The sequence below is a fragment of the Callospermophilus lateralis genome, chromosome 17 (assembly GCF_048772815.1).
Source record: "Callospermophilus lateralis isolate mCalLat2 chromosome 17, mCalLat2.hap1, whole genome shotgun sequence".
NCBI lineage: Eukaryota > Metazoa > Chordata > Mammalia > Rodentia > Sciuridae > Callospermophilus > Callospermophilus lateralis.
In genome coordinates, this window is record NC_135321.1 from 54,725,036 (window position 1) to 54,745,990 (window position 20,955).

Consider the following 20,955-nt stretch of genomic DNA (forward strand, 5'->3'; position numbering starts at 1 on the left):
TTATTTTTGCTTTATCTTTCTACTGAAAGGAGGGGGACTGGATGCCAGTGTTGATCAGTTCAGATCAAGCAGGTTTCTTTCCTTAAAATTCCTAAGATGCATGTCTCAGAACATCAAGGAACGCTCACTTTTGATCCATGATGAAATACTTAAGCAGACGCTGAGGAAAAGCTAAAGATGATTACCGACAAGAAGGCACAGAAGTAGGAGTCCATTTAACAAGTGAGCAGTAGCCTGTAATCAGCAATCTGGAGATGGGAAAGGAATTTTTAAAGCATCTGTCAGAAGCAGTTTCTGTTTTCCATCAACTGGAAAGATTATTTCAAAAAGAGTCCACTGGGAAGCTGTCCCCTGGTCCAAGTGCTACTCTTTCCATTTGAGAGTGACTACTAGTGTTATTTCAAAAGTAAAGTTGGAACCACTTTACCTAAGAAGTCCAAACTGTAAAGAGGTCAGTCTCCACTTCCAGTCCCGATTTATTTCTCCATATACATTGCCCAATTTCACCAAATATTCAGAAATAATTTTTCTAATTCATGGAAAATTGGTTGGAATAACCTTAGAAGCCCAACCAGGCATGTCACCAAATGTCCTTTGTGGGGATCTACACTTTTCCTCCATTCCTTGTAAACTCCATGTGACAATCCAGCTCCCCTTGGAATGAGATGAGACCACTTGTGAAATACAGTGACAGCCCATTCTCAGACCAAGTGTCTAACACACAGGACACTGGGAGACATTTGTGATCTGAATTGTAGCATACAGAGAACAGGGAATGTCCCCTATCAATTTTTCATTGTTCCTCTTTCCCAACTCCTAACTCTGACCTTGCCCAGACCTGTCTAGTTTTCACCTAGGAACATCTTAGCCTTTGAAATTACACAAGGGTTTTCTCCAAAAGAAAGCTCCTCACTTGTTCATCTTGGAAGGGATGTGGCAAATAAATAGTTTCTCTTTTGGTCCCTCCTGACTGTGGCAGTAGGCTCTAAAATCTGTCATGAAGACTGGCATAAAAGAAGTCAGTAATATTCCAGGAAAAAAGCAAAACTGGAGGTTGTGGCCTAGCTGGGTTCTGTGGAGGTCTGCGACACACTTCCTTCTGCCTCATAGGTTGAAGGGACACGTGTGCATCTGCCTTGGCAGCTTTGCTCTGTGGGTCAGCTGACCTGTGTACTCTGGGAACAGCCTGCCCAGTCAAATGAGAGCCCACACAAGCCTAGGGCAGGAGAGTCAGTAATTCCTTAGCTAGGAAAATGACTGCTCCTCCCTGAGGAGATATGAAGAAAGGCTGGGCACAGAAACAGCCCCCTTGGACACAGGAGACCATATGAGTCAGTTTTCCATTATTGTAACAAATATCTGAGATAATCACCTTAAAAAAGAGGAAAGGTTTATTTCAGTTCATAGTTTTGGAGATTTCAGTCCATTGTCACTTGGCACCATCACTTGAGCTCAGCACATCATGGTGGAGACACGTGTTGGGGAAGGCCTTCTTACCTCATGGTGGCCAGAAATTGGGCCAGGGTCCCAATAACCCTTTCCAGGGCACATTCCCAATGACCTAACTTTTTCCCAATAGGCTCCACCTCCCAATAGCACCATGGGCTAGGACCAAGCCCTTAACACATGGGATTTCCAGGGACATTTAAGATCTAAACTATCACAGACCAGGAACAAGGGATACCTACTAACAATTTTTCATTCACTCCTTATCCATTAATTGAACATGTGTTTTGTAACAGGGATGATGGCAGATACTATGAATACAGCAGTGGTATGGAGGCTTAGTCTGGGGTCTGTGTGGCCTCGATACCTTAATGGGAAAGATAGAGGCTGCCTAATTCACCAGGGAGAAGGTCAGGGGTTGGGTGTGGTGGAGGCCAGTTGGGTCTGGAGAAGGTGGGGTAGTCAGTGAAGCTTTCTCCAAAAGCTTCTGTAAATTTAGGGGAAGACTAGGGAGATGTCTAGGTAACGGAAGCAAAGGGCAGAGGGACAGGAAGGCTACCCTGAGAGGCCAAGCATGGATGGAGATAGAGACTACAAGTGGCCTTGTTGGCATGAGTATGGAGAGCCTGAAGGAGACTGGACAGGCAGGGTAGGCCATCCCAGAGGTCTTTGTACCTCGTGGTAATACCCTTAGACCACTGAAGACGTTAAACCATGGAGAGTGACAGGGTCATGAGAGATGAAAGATCATGGAGTTGGATGTCAGTACTCGGAAATCATGAGAGATGGTGGTGTTGACTTTATAAAGACCAAAAGACCAGAGTAAGAGATAACAGCAAGTAGGTCTCAAAAGAGTCTTCGACAAGGTCAGACTGTGAGTGAGGAAGAACATCTGAAGAGGCCAAACAGGGCTTTTCAGCTCAGTCCAGATCCCTCTCTTCATTATGAGGAAGCTGGAGGGGTGTCCCCCCACCCACTTTCCCACACTTTCCTCTTCTATTCTCAGACCCAGAGAATCTCTGGTAGGAAACTCAAGCTCTGTTCACTCCATCTCCTAGTTTGCACATGGACTCCTTTTTGCCCCAGTAAGTGGAGCAACAATGAAGAGCTTATAGCTTTTCGTCCCTTCTCCTCCTTCATCATTAGAAATACCATCATCACAGCCAAAGAAAGTACAAGGGCCTTAATGATTAAGCCTCACAAACTCAACTGCAGAGGTTGTCTAGAAAAGCTGGGAAAATGTGTACTGAACTAATTCCATTATACATTAACCTATTTAGTTATACATTTACAACTCCCAGAAACAATAATGATACACTTTCTTTCCTTTGGTCACTAACTGAAGCATTTAGTTTTTATACTAGAAAGGTTAGAAAGTATCGTTTTGTGTGCCCACCTCAAGTTTCACTCTGGATGTAGGTCCTTGGTCTTCATCCTATTTGAAGATTTCCCTTTTTCTTTTAAACATGTAACTTCATTGGGCATCTTTCATTTTCCAGGTATCGAACTAATAAATCATCACTTTTAAAGCTTATTTTAAAAATCCAAATATGTAGGATACATAACATGTAGGAAGGCTTTTGATTATTAAAAAAGTTGTGGTAGGAATATAAAATGGTGCCACTAGTATGGAAAACAGCTTGGTGGTACTAAAAAAATTAAACACAGAATGCCATCCAGTAACTGTACTTCTAGGTATATATCCCAAAAACGTGAAAGCAGGAATTCAGTTGTTCGCACATAAATGTGTATAGCAGCATTATTTACAATAGCCAAAAGGTGAAAACAAGCCAAATATCTGTCAAAAAATGAAAGGCTAAGCAAAATTTGGGATATAACATACAATTTCCATTATTCATCTTAAAGCAGAATAAAATTTGACACATACTAAAATATGAATAAACTTTGATACAAAAGGACAAATATCATTTCCCTCATGTCAAATTCATAGATGGAAAGTAGAATACAGTTTACCAGGAATTGGGGTGAGAGAAGAAAGTGGAGTTAGTGTTTAGTGGGACAGAATTTCACTTTTGCACAATGAAGTTCTGGGGATGGATGGTGGGGTGGTTGTCCAACAAAGTGAATGTTCTTAATGCCTCTGAACTCTATAATATACACGTAGGATGGTTAAAATGGTAAATTTTGCATTGTGCATATTTTACAAGAACCAGGAAAAAAAGTAAAAATAAGGAGAGAAAATGGAATGAAGATTCAACCTTCTGTGGCGATATCTACATGGAAAATGGGCAGGAATGTGGTATTTCCAGATAGGAGTCAACTATGAAGAAACTCACATGCCCTGATGCAAACATCTTATCTTTCTCATGATCCTATTTCTTTCATGTTCTTAAGAAGCTTAAGCAAGGCATGAGGATGCCTCAAAAAATACAAAATCAAAGCCCAAAGCCACTTTTACAGAGAGTCTGGAGATGACCTGACTGGAGATCTATCCTCCTGAGAGAGTGCTCTCCTGCTTGGTGCCATTACCTGACCAACATGCTGGGCAGGGTAACCCTACTGTAAGTGTAGTATAAAGCAGTAAATGATCCTAAATGTTAGCCATCTCAAGAGGCCCACTAAAAGGTAAATGTCCCCTGATTCCATGCCACTAGATAAATAGCAGGGAAAACAAAATTTCACATTATGTGTTTTAAACTTAATTTTTAAATTAATTTTATAATTATATATTCTCATGATCATCACTAAACACTATTGGGAAAACAGCCTTAGAAATAATTAAAATGCACTAAATCAGTTATTTTATGAATTATTTTTAAAAGGATGATTAACAATAGCCCAAACCTGACCCCAAATCTATTACAGAGTGGCTATATGGGAATTCTCTTTACTTTCCATTCATTTTTTTCTATTAGCCTAAAACTTCTTGAACATCCAAAGTCTATTGATACCTTTTTTAAAAAAACAAAAATGTTACCCATATACGTAGTGATTATCAACTTATAAGAAGGCTTAAGCCACCCCAGTTGGCTCAGAAAGCTAAGAAGTGGCTTTAAGGCTTCACTCAATTTCTCAGGATCTCTTGGTTTGTACAGCTGTGCCACCCCAGCTAATTATTTGCAGGTTTTAATTTGATCTCACAGCGTTCCCAGGCTTCATCTCCATACCTTATCGAGGATAAAGGGCAGGCCAGAGTGAGTCAGTGTTTTCTACAGTCAAGCGTCATTTAATTTGGGGAACACATTCTGAGAAGTGCCATTAGGCTTTCTTGTCACCGTGTGAACATCAGAGTGTACTTGCACACCAAGATGGTATAGGCTGCTACCTAGCTAAGCCATATGGCATAGCTGCTACTCCTAGGCCACCAACCTGCATGCCATGTTTGTGTACTGAGGCCACAGGGGGAGCACTGTAGGCAACTGTAACATGACAGTAAGTATTTGTGTGTTTACACATATCTAAGCATAGAAAAAGTACAGTAAAAATACCGGGCAATAGAAATTTTCAGTTCCATTATAATTATCATCATATAAGCCACCTGCCCCTGTCTAAAACCTCATCATGTGGCACATAACCTGTATCTGTGTATGGATTTCAAAGGGACCTCAGGTCTGAAGATATGCATTGGCATAATTAGGCAGCTGTCACAGTCACTAATGAGTTTGTACTTTATCATCATCTCACCAACACTAATACTTGCAGAGTTAGACTTTAACAGTCACTCTTGCTCTCTCCACATACACGTACTGAAAAGTAGTGATAGGTGATTGATTAATCAATTTCTAATTCCTTAATACATTTTAAAATTTCTTATAATCTAAGGAATTATAAAACTAAATTTAATGTTTTCCACAATTCAGATTTAAAATGATAGATTCAGAGGATTTTTTTTCATCCCACTGTATTATTAACAATGAATAACATGGATATATTTTTCATGTTGTAAGTATGATATGAAATAACAAACAGGAAAGAACTTTATCAAATGTAGATGAAAAGGTATCAGATTTTTATTCACTTTTCCCAAGTTCTATAGTTATTTTTCTGGTAACTGGTACTTCTCAAAAATTATGACACTTGGTAGTTAATTCATTTTTTTCTCTTTTGTTAGAATGTGACTTACATTCTGCCTGGCCTCTGGCACTGATAATCAATAACTAAAAATGTCACCACCACATTACAAAGCAGTGTGATTGCCTCAATAGAAATATCAATCATGGTATGTTATCCATGTGAAAATAAGACCAAACACTGTTAAAGCATCTAAATTCAGCCCAGTTTTCCAAAATGTATTCCAGTATAGTGACAAAATGTAAAAGCTCATTTTTAATTAATTATCTGCTGTTCAATTAGCAGAAAACAGAAAAAAAGAAAAGGAAGAAAATTCTAATCTCCATTTCTGCCAAGGAACTGTGAGACATGTTTTTAGTCATTGCTAATGAGCATATAAATTGAACAATATTTTTTAACAAAAACAAGGCAATAAAGATTGTGTTTGAAAAGGGTCTATTTTTTTTTTACTCAATAATTCAATTTCTTAGAATCTATAAAAAAATCAGGAACACACCCACAAAAATATTCAAGTATTTGTTGTGGCATGATTTACAGTTGCCAAAACCTGGAAACACATTTTTAATGTCCAATAGTGGGACCAGGTTAAATGAATTATTGTGTAACCAGATAATGAGATTATTATTTGACCATTAAAATTATTACAGGAATTTAGCTGCTGGCTTTGAAGAAGAAACCAGTACTTCCTTGCCCTCCTACAGACAACTAGAAAATAGACAAAGTGTGCAAAGAATGGTTTTTAAATACTGGAGGGGGGCATCATAGCACAGAAATTCCTGGGAGAAGACACAGGACTGCCCCGCTTTCTGCCTGAAAGCACTTTCTGGACTCTGGTTTGTTAATGTCTTATCCTCTGACAAATTCCACTCTTGGAGTAACAAAAACATACACTCAGAAAAAGTTTTTCATAAAACCGTTCACAGTAGCTTTTTCACAATTGACAAAAGCTGGAAACAACCCAACAAGAGAATAGATTAACAAATTTCAGCATATTCATGAAATAAAATACTATTCACAAATAAAAGGAACATGGGCAACAGCACATTGAATCTCATGGACCTAAGGTTCAGAGATGGAAGCCAGACACCAAAACATGGTGCAAGATATGATTACATTTCTAGGATGAACAAAAGTTTATATATATATATATAAAATATATATACAACAAAACTTATTGAAAGTGAAAAATCAGTGTTTGCTCTGGCTAGAAATCAGAAAAGGCATTAGTAGGGGACTGAGGGGGAAAGGTTTATGGGGATACTGACGGGTGATAGAAATGTTCTATGGCTTGATAAGGGAATAGCTTACACTTGTCTTTGGATTTGTCAAAATTCATGCAAATATACACTCAAGCTATGCACCTCTCACTGTCTGCAAATCATAGTTGACCCTCACATTGGAGCCTAGCACTTTGTTGAAACCGTATCAGTGATAGGCAGGCACGTCCTGCTCCCCTCCATCTCAGATCCTCAGTCGCTTACCAGCACTGGTTGTTGACACAGTTCACTTTGCATCTTGCTCATGTACCATGTAATTAGCCCCTATGGTTGCATCTGCACTGAACACGAACAGATTTTTCTTGACATTATTCCCTTAACAATACAGAACAACAATTATTTACGTGTCAATTACATTCTATTAGGTATCGAAGTCAACTAGAGACGCTTGAAAGTGTGTGGGAGGATGTGTGATTTATATTCAAATACTACATCATGTTATATAAGGGACTTGGGCATCCATGGACTTTTGTATCTATATCCCGATTGCAATGTGTATCTCAGTGTGTGTGTGGGGGCGCTGTCCTGGAATCAATAGCCCGTGGATATCAAGGAATGACTGCATATCCCAATAAATAGAAAAAAGGAAACACTTTTGGACTGAATGCATGATTTCAGCTCTGCACACAGCGAGGCTTTCCTTTCTGAAGGTCTTTCCCAAGCTGCAGCCTCCTGCCACATTCTTCTCCCTTCCTTCAGCAAGTCATTCTTTGGGTTGCTTCCTTGAACCTCTCAGCTGTTCTTCCTGTGTGTTCTCCACATATCCTCAGCCCCTGCACATCTTGTGCCACAAAGCAGAAGCCATCTCTTCATTGCCTGTTTCCCCTGTTTCTGGTAGACTAGAAGCCCCTTGAGGACCCAGCTCTGCCATAAACCAACCATGGAGGCAACACCACTATGCTGGTTAACAGAGCTTAAGAACTTACCTTCTCTGTGATAAGGCCTTTGGGTGAATAGGGTCACTGTCGAATTCATGAATGAATCCTGGGCACCCAAAACCAGAGATTCCACGACTTATTAAATATATGCAGTACTCAGAGATAGGATAGATTGGAGCAAAAGCTAATTTCCGGTTCTTTGAGTCACAGGTGACATTCTTAAAGAAAAATTTTTATTTGAACTTTTCTACATTTTACAATTTTTATGCTATTAGCATGTTTTTTAACATTAGAATAAAGGAGAGAAAAGGTCCATTGAAGACAATAAAAACTCATGAGATATTTTGTGGTGTTTAGCTGAGGTACTCCTAAACCACTCTGTCTGTTTTAATTTGTCACAGCTTTCTTTTCGAAGATGGCAATATTATAGTCTAAGTAGAAGCTAAGTCTAAATATAAAAAGATTTCTCTTTAAAGCTAGAATGGCTTCCAAACGGCACTGTATGTCTCAAACAGGTATTTCTTCAGAAATTAAAACTCAATCTTCTTTTTTTTTTTTTTTTTTGAAGCCTCAATATAACAGGAAGAAATAATGATTTCAGAACGGACTTCCCTTTCTTTCCATAAATATACAAGAAGCTTTATTTTGATGCCAAAACAGTTCAGGATGTGAAAAGCATATTCTGACAGAATCCTGCAAAACTGTCCTTGCTCATTCCCCCAAATCCTTCCCAGTTATGAGCTGGAATAGGAGACACTGAGACAGGCCAATCTTCTGCCACTCAAAACCAAATAAGGAAATGAGGGAAGGCCTGGTGAGTTCTATCAAACGGCAAGATGGTTATCCTGAACTATTTTGCAAACCACCACTCTTGTTGAGAAAGTTAAAAGCTAAATTTTGTCAAAAAAAAAAAAAAAATGAAACCCCATATGATTTCTGAAGCCGGATCTTGATTATTTTCACCTATTCAGCTCACCTGCTGTTAACCTCTAGCAGTTTAAAGTACAGTACTGGTGTCCCTGTTTGAATGATACAGCTCTCCACTTCTTCTAAGTATGAGCCTGTGGGACCCTGGAGGAAAAGATCTGTCAGGCTGCAAAGCCTGGACCTCCTGGAGGAATGTCTTCTAAGCATGAGGCACTCACAGCCCAAACAGGCCTCAAATTCTTCCCTTCTCCTCCCACTGACAGGTGGGGTTGGTCCACATTTCCTGCACTTGAATATCTGCCCACCTTAGTGACAGTGGTCTACATGGCACAGGGAAGTTGGTGTTGTGTGATTTGGAGGCCAGGTCTACGAGGGAATGTAATTTCTGCCTGTTTCTCTGGAACAGCTGCCCCAGAACCCTGAACCCACAGTGAGCAACCTGCCTGGAGGCAGCCATGCTTTGAGATGGGACACACCAGCCCACCTGGAGAGACCACAGAGAGGCCCTGAGGCCACACAGAGACAGATTTCCAGCCTGTCCCCGCCTGCCCCAGGGTCTGCCCCAGCTGCCCAAGAGCCTCTCCCCCAACTGCTCTCCCTCCTCCCCCAGGGTCTCCAGCCTCAGACACATTCAGCAAAGCCTTTCCTGAAATCTGGACCCCCTCAAATCAAGGAAGGTGCAAAATAAATGTTTCTGTTTTAAGCCACAAAGTTTTCCAGTGTCATCTTACACAGCAATCAATAACCAGAAGACAAGCTATGTGTGAAAAGATTGAATGAAGTGTAAAAATGTTGAAACAGGAGACATAAATCTGAAAATAGAAGTTTCACAGAGAACATGACAAAAAACACACACACACACACACACACACACACACACAAAATGTCTGAAGGGCAGGAATGTAGTGTGGCTTATTTCCAAATCAGAATGAAGAACTTGAGATTTCTTCAGATCTATTCACTGAAAAATTCCAGAAAAACTTAATATTTAAAGTTGGTTGAGACCAGTATGAAGCATTAGAAAATGGAAATAGAATGGTTTTGAATCAATGTAAGTACACAGTACCAGTGATTTCTATCAGTGAGTTTCCAGGAAGGGTCTCTGCTAAACCTCTTTTAATGAAGTCAAGACTCATTTGTAATAAGGGGTACCAATCTATATGCGATTTTGTCCTAAAAGCTTTTAAAGATGGAATGTGCAACTTTGCCTCCTTTCTTATGGACCTTGTCAATGTGCTTAGCAAATGCTTTATATTTGAATACAGTCACCAACCTCACCTAGTTTTGATCGATTTTTCAGAATTTGGAGGGGGGAGGGGGAGACACAACAGACTCTCAGTTTAATGATGTTTTATAAAACCCAGCACATAAGCAGCTCTTGTCTAAAGGTTTGCATACAACAAAGGCCTTTCTGTGATTATTTTCCCACAACAAAGTGCTATTTCCTAATTAAACCTACACAGAAAACAAGGTCCTGCTCTAAAAGGCAGCTTTATTGTCAAAGCCAAGGAAATACTTTCTCTTTTATGAAACAGATTTTATCTCTTCAAGGGTTTTTATTCACAAATTGGACCCTCCTAGTGAAATTTTTTGCCCAAGTTTAAAAATTGTTTAAAGGAAAATATAAACCCTTGATTCATTTTCCTGATTCCTGGCCAAAAAGCACATGTTAGGTAGCAGCACTACCAGCCACTGCAAAAGTACATGAAGGAAGAGCTAATATTCTGCTGATTCTCAGGGAGAGGTTCCTTCGAGTTGCAATGCAGGCAAAGGAAGTGGGTAGGGGTGGAGGGTGCTAGCATCTGAATATTCTCCAAATCAAGAGGAAAGTGTAAGAGTGTCCCCATAAAATCATAAAGAGAAGGAAAACGAGGATTAGAATCCAGGGATACAGGAGGTGAAACTGTGAGGCATAGTGCTCAGAGAACTAGAAATTTTGGTTTGCAATCCAAGCTTTAGCAGATGAACTGCATGACCCAGGGCAAGCCAGAGATCCACTGGTCCTGTGTTGCCCTTTCCCTTCTTAGAAAGAAGAGAACAACTGCATTCCAGGATTGTAGGGAGAGCAGATGAAATAAAACGGATGAGGAAGAAAATGCCAAATAGTCTGTAACCTGCACCTATATATTCTTACATGTATCCAAGGCAATCAACATTCCTTTTTAAAGATATACTCAAAACAAAGCTAACCATAAATTTGTAATATGAACCTCAAAAATGATTTCTATTCACTGCATTACTTCATTGGCATACAGATGAAGTTAATTTTCTTTTCTTTCTTTCTTTTTTTTTTTTTTTACGAAAAACTCAAGTTATTATCCATAACTAAAAAATAACCAAAGTACCAGGTCTAGGAATTATTGTGCAAAAGATGGGTAAACCATATAAAAGACAAATGCAGCTTTAAAAATTATTAATGGGTTGTAGTTTTATTGGGAAATGTATGTGCTAAAATGTTAAATAAACCATTAGGACACAGTGCATATATCATCTAATCTCAGCTGGAGAAATGATGTGGTCCAAAGAGGCAGAGCCCAGGTTCTTGGAATGTCAGGAGTCCTATCCTTGAACAAGTTACTTAAACTATCTAAGCCCTCGTTTCATTATCTGTCAAAGGGGATAATAATGGGGGTAGGCTTGTAAGGCGATTATGAGGATTTAATGACAATCCAGATCAAGTGTGTAGTAGCACAGGGTCTTGCTCAGTAAATTTGTAATACGTGCATCATTATAAAATGCATGGAATCACATGCAAAAGACTGAAAGCAGATACAACAAAATATTATTAGTGGAATAATATTTCAGAATGAAGGAACTGTAAATTTTTCTGTCTCTTTCCACCCATCTCTACCTTCTGATTATTCTACGATGACCCCATATTATTTTCCAAATCAGAAAAGTAATCATTGACTCATGAATTAATTTTCTAAAAAATCTACACAATGGTACTTCTTTTTTAATATTCATTTTTCAGTTGTAATTGGACACAATACCTTTATTTTATTTATTTTTATGTGTTGCTGAGGATTGAACCCAGGGCCTCCCACATGCTAGGCAAGTGCTCTACCACTGAGACACAATCCCAGCTCCCCCCACAATTGTACTTCTTAGTTAATACTATTAACTATCTCTAATTAGATTATATTAAGGTCTTGTTAAGCATTCCCTCTGGTGATATCTGAAGTTCTTTGGGAATCCAAAGTAATTTGTGAGTTAGAAAGAGGACTGAGGGAAAGAAAACACAGGTTTATTGAGTGTGAGGAATTTTGTCAGGTGCTATATATCATTCTTAATGCTATTACATTCTACTTTGCAAGTTGCACTAATGTATATCTTGTTACCATTCTCTATGCATCTCTACCATACCTCACAACCGAAAATTAATAGTAAACGCATCCACACATTAAAAAATTCTTCTCCATTTCCTCTACCACTGTCCTTAGATTCACAGTACCAAGGTTCTGCCCTAAGGCAGTCCCTCAGCTGACATCCAAGGACACCTAATCTGTGGATGAATTAGAAGGCAGTCCATGATCTTTCCAGGAGAATTCTAAAATTCTAAAATTTGCATTTCCATTCCAAAATTAATCTAAAAGACACATGAGCATATTCAGAATCTGGCTGACTACCATAAATAACAAACTAATGTCCCAGGATGTCAAAGGCTGCTACTCAGTGTTTATGTCATTGCCTTGACACCACCTCCTGCAAAGGGAGTGTTTGTGCCAGTTGCTAAGTAACATCCAGCCTACCTTTCTGGATTCTGCTTCCTGGAACTCTGAAAACCAGGCTCCCCAGCGGGGGTACCAGAAAGAAGGAGGAAGGAGGCTGAGAGTCTGGAGGAGAGAGATTGGAATTCTGAAGAGGGAGGTGGGACTGCCCCTACTGACTTGCGATTCCTGCCAGTCTCATTCAAGACATCATCCTTGGCCTGGATGGGCCAGTTGACTCCAGTCTCCTGCTGTCTGGTACTCCCAAAGGAACCTCACCATGCCCCACAGAAACAGGGAACACTCCTCCAAGTCCAAAGGTGCTATTAGCCCCACACTCCTGCCTCCTCAGCCATTACTCTCCCAGAGCTACCTTTCTGATCCCTTTCCCCCCCAATTTTCCAGTACTGTATTACCAATTCCTCATTCTAAATAAATCCCTTTACATGCCTGGTATAGTCTCTGTTTTCCTGATTGGATCACAAGATATGGTGAATTATGTTTTTTTAAATGTGGAAAAGTATACACAACATAAAAATGACCACTTTGAACATTTTAAAGTGCACAGTTCAGTGATATTAAGTAAATTCACAACCATCACCACCATGTACCTCTAAAACTTTGCATTATCCCAGCTTGAAATCCTGCACTCATTAAACATTCACACACACACCCTCCTGTCTCCCAGGCCCTGGAGAACCACCATGCCACTTTTTGTCTTTCTGAATTGGATTGCTCTAGGTACTTCATATAAGGAGAAACGTAGTATTTCTTCTTTTGTGTCTGGCTTATTTCACTTAGCATAACGTTTTAAAGGTACATTCATGCTATAGTGTCAGGAATTTCATTCCTTTTAATGGTTGAAAAATACTCTCCATACACACATACATTCTATGTGTATATACCTATATGCATATATGTACGTATACATATATGTATGTGTGTGTATCACATTTAGCATATCCATTCATCTGTTGATGGACATTTGGGTTGTTTCTACCTTTTTGCTATTGAAAGTTAAGTATGAGTATTTGAGTCCTTATTTTTGGTCCTTTTGGGTATATACTCAAACTTCTAGGTCATATTACAATGCTGTGATTCACTGTTAAGGAACCAACACACTGTTTTCCACAGTGGCTGTACCATTTGCTCTCCCACCAGCAATGAATAGGGGGTCAATTTCTCCACATCCTGGCTGACACATAATTTCCTATTTCTTTAATAATAGCCATCCTCATCAGTGCGAAGTGGCGCATCTTGTGTTTTTTTTTTTTTAAGAGAGAGAGAGAGAGAGAGTTTTTTAATATTTACTTTTTAGTTTTCGGTGGACACAACATCTTTTATTTTTATGTGGGGCTGAGGATCCACATGCCAGGCGAGCGCGTCACTGCTTGAACCACATCCCCAGCCCACCATCTTGTGGTTTTGATTGTCATTTCCCTCATGATTAATGATGTTGAACTTCTTTTCATCTGCCCAGTGTATTAACTTTTGGGGGGAATGGGGTACTAGGGATAGAACTCAGGGGCACTCAACCACTGAGCCACATCCTCAGCCCTATTTAGAGACAGGGTCTCACTGAGTTGCTTAACCTTGCTTTTGCTGAGGCTGGCTTTGAACTTGAGATTCTCCTGCCTCAGCTCCCAAACTACTTGGATTACAGGTGTGTGTCACTGCACCCAGCCAGTGTATTAATTTTTTTTAAAAAAACTTTTTTTTTAGACATTGATGGACTTTTATTTTATTCATTTATTCATATGTGGTGCTGAGAATCGAACATAGGGCCTCACACATGCTAGGCAAGTGCTATACCACTGAGCCATAACCCTGTCCACAACCCCCCCCCCCGATATTAACTTTTAATATAGCATTTCTCAAACTAGAAATACTTCTGTTCTGCTAAGAAGCACTAACATAATATTATATCATAATATAACTAGAGGGGCCTAAAAGAATTTTGACAGTCATAAAATTCAAGATCCACAGACTGCATCCTCACCCCAAATTATTTCTTTTCAATTTTAAGTCATCAAAAGTGATCCCTGGCTCATCTTGGGGTTGCTGGATGAAATTCGAAATCACTCGACAGTGAACAGCATTGTATTAATGCAGACCACCACATAAATGTCACTTTGACATTTGTTAAAGTTCACTCAGCTTTATTTTTCTTAAAACAAAAATACCACACACATTCCATTCCCATGAATTTTTTAAAGTAAGATCTTACTAAACATCTGAGAGGAGCTTCTAAAATATGAATCAATTAAAAAAGGATAGTGGGCATCATTTATAAGAAGTTAAAAAAAATAAATCTAATCATTCCTCTTGTAACATGTGATCAAAATGAACACCGTAGTTAACCTTACTGCAAACTGTACAACATCTATGGACTTTCTGATAGCTGTACTTTTTATCTTTAATTTATCTTCCAGATAAAACATTGTACATAGAGGCTAAAAATGTTGTGATGTCAACAGCTGTCATCAACTAAAGAATCGAGAATGAGATCGATGTCTTCAGCATTTGCCAACACAGACGGAAATTAATTGTCATAAAACCTCAGGAGCTGACATATTTATTGAGTTACATGAACATATTTATAATGTTAAGCTTCACTGCTCCTGATAATATTAAGATCTATCTGTAGCTCTACTTTAGAAATCTGCATTTTAGGTGTTACATTTCCATAGGACTAAAACAGTCAAAAGGCTTGTTAGTTCACTACCATCTTTTAATCAAGCTGGAAAAAAAAAAGAGACAAAGTAAAGAATAACATTGACGTGAGTATTCTCGCCATGCCTGAGCCACGTCAATGGCTGGGTGTGCAAGGATGAGCCAGACGTCCCTCAAAAAACACCAGAGGGAAAATAAGGAGAGGAGAGTTGACCTCGGGGAGTACATGATCTAGGAATTAACCAGCAGTGGCTGATGGCTGGGCAGAAAGGGAAACATGCAGATTCTGACAAAAAGAAAAGAGTAAGAGGAAGGTGGAGCTAAGCCCTAAATTTGAGCATCAGCAAGACCAAAGAAGCTTGGGGGAGATGTGGGAGGAAGAGGGAGCTAACTCCAGGAATCACTATTAGAGGGACAACTAGCTCAGGGCTGCCTGTGAGGTGAAGAGCCATGCTCTTCCCTGACATGTTCTTGTCTAATGGAATTTAATTAAGTATCTAGAGCTGAGTTCATCTGACCGGAAATAGAGGGGATAAAGGAACATCTCAGAACCATGATGAAACATTGCAGCCAGTGTAGAATGTGGGACATTCAAGATGAATGACCTGGTCTACTAAAAAAATTAATACCATTAAATATTAAAGCACAGGACAACTCAGATCAGAAGAGCCAGGGATCACAACAACCAAATGCAATGCTTGATGGTCCTTATTGAATCCTGGTTTGAAAAGAAAAAAATATATATAGAAGACACTGGTAAAAAAAAAAAAAATTGAGAAAACTGGGTGACAAAACAGTTACTAGAAAACTATTGCTACTTTTGTTAAGCAAGGCTAATGGTATGATGTCTATCCAGAACAAATATCTTCATTTTTTAAATATATAAATGGAAACATTCGTTGGTGAAATGCGATGATGATTGCAGTCCCCTTGAAGCAAATGTGCCACAATGCTTAAAAATCTCAAGAGTGGGGATATGTGTGTTCACTGTAATATGTGTTCCACACATTTTAAAATGCTTATAATAAAAAAATTAACCTAAAAAATAAACTTCAGAAATGTTTGCCCAGATATAAGTATAATGTACTTTTTAAATTGGTGCATTGTAATTATACATAATAGGGGGTTTCTTATGCCATATCATATATGCATATAACATAATTTGCTCAATCTCATTCCCCAGCACCTTCCTTTACCCTCCCTGTCCTCCCCCATTCACTTGCTCTACTGTTCTACCTTCTATTATTGTTATTTTAATTAGTGCATTATGTATATATGTACACATATACACAATATACCTTTTTAAACTGAAAGCACTGCAGAATTTTTGTGCTGTGTAAAAGATAAAGGAATTTCTGAGTATTGTTTTAATTATCTTCTTTTAGAAAGAAGCTCACTCCAAAACACTAGAAATTGCCTAAAGAGATCTATAATTACACATCCATGCTTGTTTTTGAAATATGTCTTAAGGATCTAAAACTGATACTCCTTTTTGGAATTCCTCCCACTAGCTCTGGCCAATCCCAAACAAAAGAGTTCCCTTCAGGATGAAGTCAAGCATAATCAATGTCAAGATAAAGGACAGTTCTAATGTATGAAATATGATATGTCAAGAGCTTTATAATGTTTTGAACAACCAAAAAAAAAAGTAATAAAAAATTTTTAAAGGAAAAAAAAAGATAAAGGACAGTTCAGAAAGAGTTTGAAGTCTATTGGCTAAATATCCAGTTCTTAGTTTGGCTGACCTTATGGTGTTAGTCAGCATTCTGTGATGGTGACAAAATACCTGAGATAATCAACTTATAAGGAAGAAAGGCAGAGGTTTCAGTCCATAGTTGATCTGCCTCATTGCGTTTGGGCATATGACAAGGCAGAATATTATGCAAAAAGAACATGAGCGAGGAAGCTGCTCACCTCCTGACAGATGAAAACAAAAAGAAAAGGACGAAGGGGCCCAGGGACCCCAGATTCCCTTTAAGGCATGTCCCCAGAGACCTAATTTCCTTCCACTAGGCTATACCTAATAAATTTTCCACTGCTTTCCAAAAGTGCCACATGGCACCAAGCTTTGAACACAAGGACCTTTGCAGTATGCTTATCCAAATGATAGCACTCATAGAATACTGCTTTCTTAATAATCAACATGGTTGTAACTTTTTCCTTTAGAAAAAGGAAAATAAATCAGAAATGTGATGGGAAACCAAAAAATGCCAACAGAACCATTCTTAGCACTGAGTTTCAGGTCAACAAAAGGGGCTCTTTCTCTTTTTATTTGGGGGAACTCAAAAACATTAAAAGGTATCATATTAATTTAAGTTGTAACAGCCAAAAGCTATAGAAAGCATTAATTCCATAAAATTATGAAAACAACTTGGAAAAAGTCTCACAAATGTCACATTTTGCAAACTCATAATTATTAGAGATCAAAAGCTCCTGCAGTTATACAATATTGCCTTCTACTTAAAATCCAGCATATTTTAAAAAAATTTTAAATTATCACTTATTCAAAGAATCCTAATTCTCACTAAATTTACAAATTCCAATCCTAGAGTGCACACATCAGTTACTTGTTTCTTTCATCTGCTGTAAATATTTCACACAAAATCTACGAAACAAGAGAATTTGAATGGAAATACACGTGAATGTCATGCAATGGCTTTTCCTGAGAACTCAAATCAGAAATTGCAACAAGAGCTCCAACATACCTCCTCCTCTCTTCTTCATGCCTTCCTCACAGACTCCTTTCCCATTTCCAGAAATACTGGGGCAACCAGTATCACCCTGAATTCTCATCTTGGCCTTGAAGCCAGGTGGGAGAAGATGTGTCAGAGCCAATCTACCTGGCCTTTCCAGCTCATGCTAAAGACTTCGCTCACATTAGTACCAGGCAGCCCAGCTTACACATAGCCTGGGACAGACAGCATCTAGCGGAGGTGAGATATGGTCAAGAGGTTCAACTATGCCCAGCTTTAAGCAACCTTTATACAATACATTTGCATAATGCATAAGGATAAGACAGAAAGCTGAAAGTTAAGGACTCTGTGCATTTGTCCTTCTTGCCCCAGGTGTCTGTGACTCTCCCTGGGACATCCAGCCCACTGCCTGGCATACTGTCCTGAATGATGAGGATTCCTTGCCACACAGCTGCAAAGAACATCAATCACCTGTAGGCAATGTCACTCATCTCCTCAGAGACACCTGAGAAGGATAAGTGTGACAAGAAACGGTGCCAGGGACTGCTCCTGTACATCATTTGACTTCACCTGGTGGAAAACAGTGAGATCAGAATGTGTTAGAAAACAAGCCAGACATTCCCCAAAGGGTCTGGCCAGACCTACCTGTCTTAGGTCCAGAGTGATTGTGACCCAGTGATACTCTCTCCCATTTTGAATGCTGGGACTTTGCCACCAGTTGTTGGTGCCATCTATCGCATGGGATATTGGGTGGCGTTCTGTTAAGAGAAAATAAGAACAGGCATTCCTCTCAGCTCCTGAATTTCTAAAAATTCTAGAGCTTTTAAACCCTCAGTGAAAATGAAGAGCATGGCTTCCTGAGAGAAGTCTTCAGTTGTCACTTTAGGAAAAAAAAAAACAAAAAACAACAACAACTTTAAAACACAAAGATCCAGTTTTCAAGATTCTGTTCAACTCACGGTTCATCTGCGCCTCTGCAGAATCCCTTTGTCTCAGTTGATATTTATCTTTCATTCACTGGGATCAGGACCAGGTTGAACCGTCCCACGGGTGGGAATGAGGTGCAGCTTGGAGGGAGAGTGCATGAAGCCCCTGGGCCCCACCCCAGCACCAAACATTATGTTAAATTATAATAAAATAAAATGCATAGGAGCTGCACTTGCCTTTGGGGTTCGAGCTGCTGCTGTCACAGACCCGGCACTGGGCATTGCGTACAGGGCGGCCGGGCACGTGCTCCACGAGTTTGCAAAACATCTCAGGTCCCTTCTCTCCACAGGTCGCGTTGGCACTGATGTCAGCATGGCTGGCCAGATTAAGAATGGCAGGGAACAAACCTGAAAGTCAAAGATTCACCAAATCAGCTTAGCCATCCAACCCACTTCCTAGGTCAATCCAGAAGAGATGGCAAAACCAAGCTCGAGATGAAGGCAGCCTTCCACAAAAGCAGGATACGCGGTCTGGTTTCCCTGATGTGAAATGCTAGGACAAGCAAAACTCATGTATTAGAAAAAATCCAGAACAAGAATGCTGGCTACCTGGGTGGAGATTGACCATGAAGGGACACAAGGGAACTTTTCTGAAGTAGAATGTATCTTAATGAAAGTCTGGGTTTCCTTTGCCTAGGCAGTCATGAAAAAAAAAAAAAAATCATGGAATGAGTACCCTTAAGGTTTGGGTGGATTTGAGTATCTTACTATATGCAACTTCTACCTCAAATAATAAAATAATCATAAACAAATATTGAGGTAATGCTGAAATGTTTAAGCATGAAGTGTCCTTAATATCTTCAAGTCATTTTGAAATGCATCAAAAAATAGGTTGGATTGATAGATAGACAGACAGACTGATGTGTGGATAGACTGTTGATAAAGAAAATAGAGTGAAATGTTAATGGTTCAATCTCTGTGAGAAAATGAACTTTCACTACACCCTGTTTTCTACTCTTTTTTTTTTTTTTTTTTTACAGGAGGGGTACTGGGAATTGAAACTCAAGGGCACTCAACCATTGACATACATCCCCAGTCCTCTTTTTATTCATTTTTTATTCTGAGACAGCTTCTCCCTAAGTTGTTGAGGCTGGCCTTAACTTGGAATCCTCCTGCCTCATCCTCCCAAGTCACTGATATAACAGGCTTGCACCACTGCACCTGGAACTTGCTAGTTTTCTGATAGTAAATTTCCATAATAAAATGTTAGGGAAATAGGTTTCAAGACAAGTTTCAAATGTACATACTGACCAGTGAAATCTACAGACCTCGCCCTGAGAAGAAGGGCATCTATTCACTTTGTCCCAGTTGCAATCCTCTGGTAGGACTCACAGGTTTTCCTGTAATTGTGTTGGATTTTTTTCTCTCTTTCTTCATTTTCCTTTACTGCCTGTTTTCTTTGGTGAACAAAACTTTAGAACACAAAGATCCAATTTTCAGATATTTCTTGAACTCATAATGAATCCTTGCCTCTATAGAGTCCCTTTGTCTCAACTGATTTTTATCTTCGAGCAGCTGGGATCAGTACCAGGTCCAAACTATTCGGAAAACATGATTGTGAGAAAAGTCGATTCTTTCGAGATTTAACTTTATCTTGTTAAAAGAGGATAATAGCAGTGAAAATTCTGGAAAGATGGAGAAACTGCGGCCAAATGGCACGTGATGTGGAGGAGGCATTCCACATGAATGGGCACTGCAAACAGCACAGGAGGGTCTTTGCTTGGTGAGGTTCCTCTACGGTACTTGACCTTCAAAGAGCATAGGACATAATCTTTTCTTTATAAAGGACACATAGTTAATACTATTTCTGAAAAGTTTATTTTCCCGTGACATTTGAAATATCACAGTATAATTTTAGTTAGATAGAAAAGGTGCGTGTTTTTGATTTTTATTTTGCAGGTAGTACCTAATGTGCTCGATGACATTTTCTAATATAAATATTTTAATCATTTAAATTGCAAAACAAAAATGGTTATTTTTGTAAGAGCCTACATTAAAACCTAATGTGTACCTATTAAAAAACACTTATTAGAGTTGAAAGTGGTGCATGCCTGTAATCCTAGCAACTCAGGAGGCTAGGGCAGGAGGATTATACCTGGACAAGTAGCTCACATCTCATGTACATACATTGAGCATCGTTTTGGTGAGTAATATCACTAGCGGTCACCAGCATCAGGTAGTTCTTTGTTCTGAGAGGGTTTTTAAGATTTCCCAATATAGGCTGGAGGTGTAGTTCAGTGGCAGAGCACTTGCCTATAACATGCTAAGGACGTGAGTCCAATTCCCAGTACCACAAGGAAAAAGAAAAACAGAACTTCCCATTTTTCCTTACC

At 39.2% G+C, this 20,955-nt stretch overlaps 1 protein-coding gene across 1 annotated transcript in view; it reads right to left on the reverse strand.

Moving 5' to 3' along the window:
* Lama1 (laminin subunit alpha 1) overlaps positions 1 to 20,955 on the reverse strand; it is a 151,464-nt gene that overhangs the window by 104,653 nt on the left and 25,856 nt on the right. Inside the window, exons 2-3 of the mRNA XM_076836593.2 lie at positions 18,800 to 18,970; positions 18,282 to 18,394 (exon numbers count right to left, since the gene is read on the reverse strand). Coding sequence (XP_076692708.2) covers positions 18,282 to 18,394; positions 18,800 to 18,970 — 284 coding nt within the window. The remainder of the gene's footprint in view (positions 1 to 18,281; positions 18,395 to 18,799; positions 18,971 to 20,955) is intronic.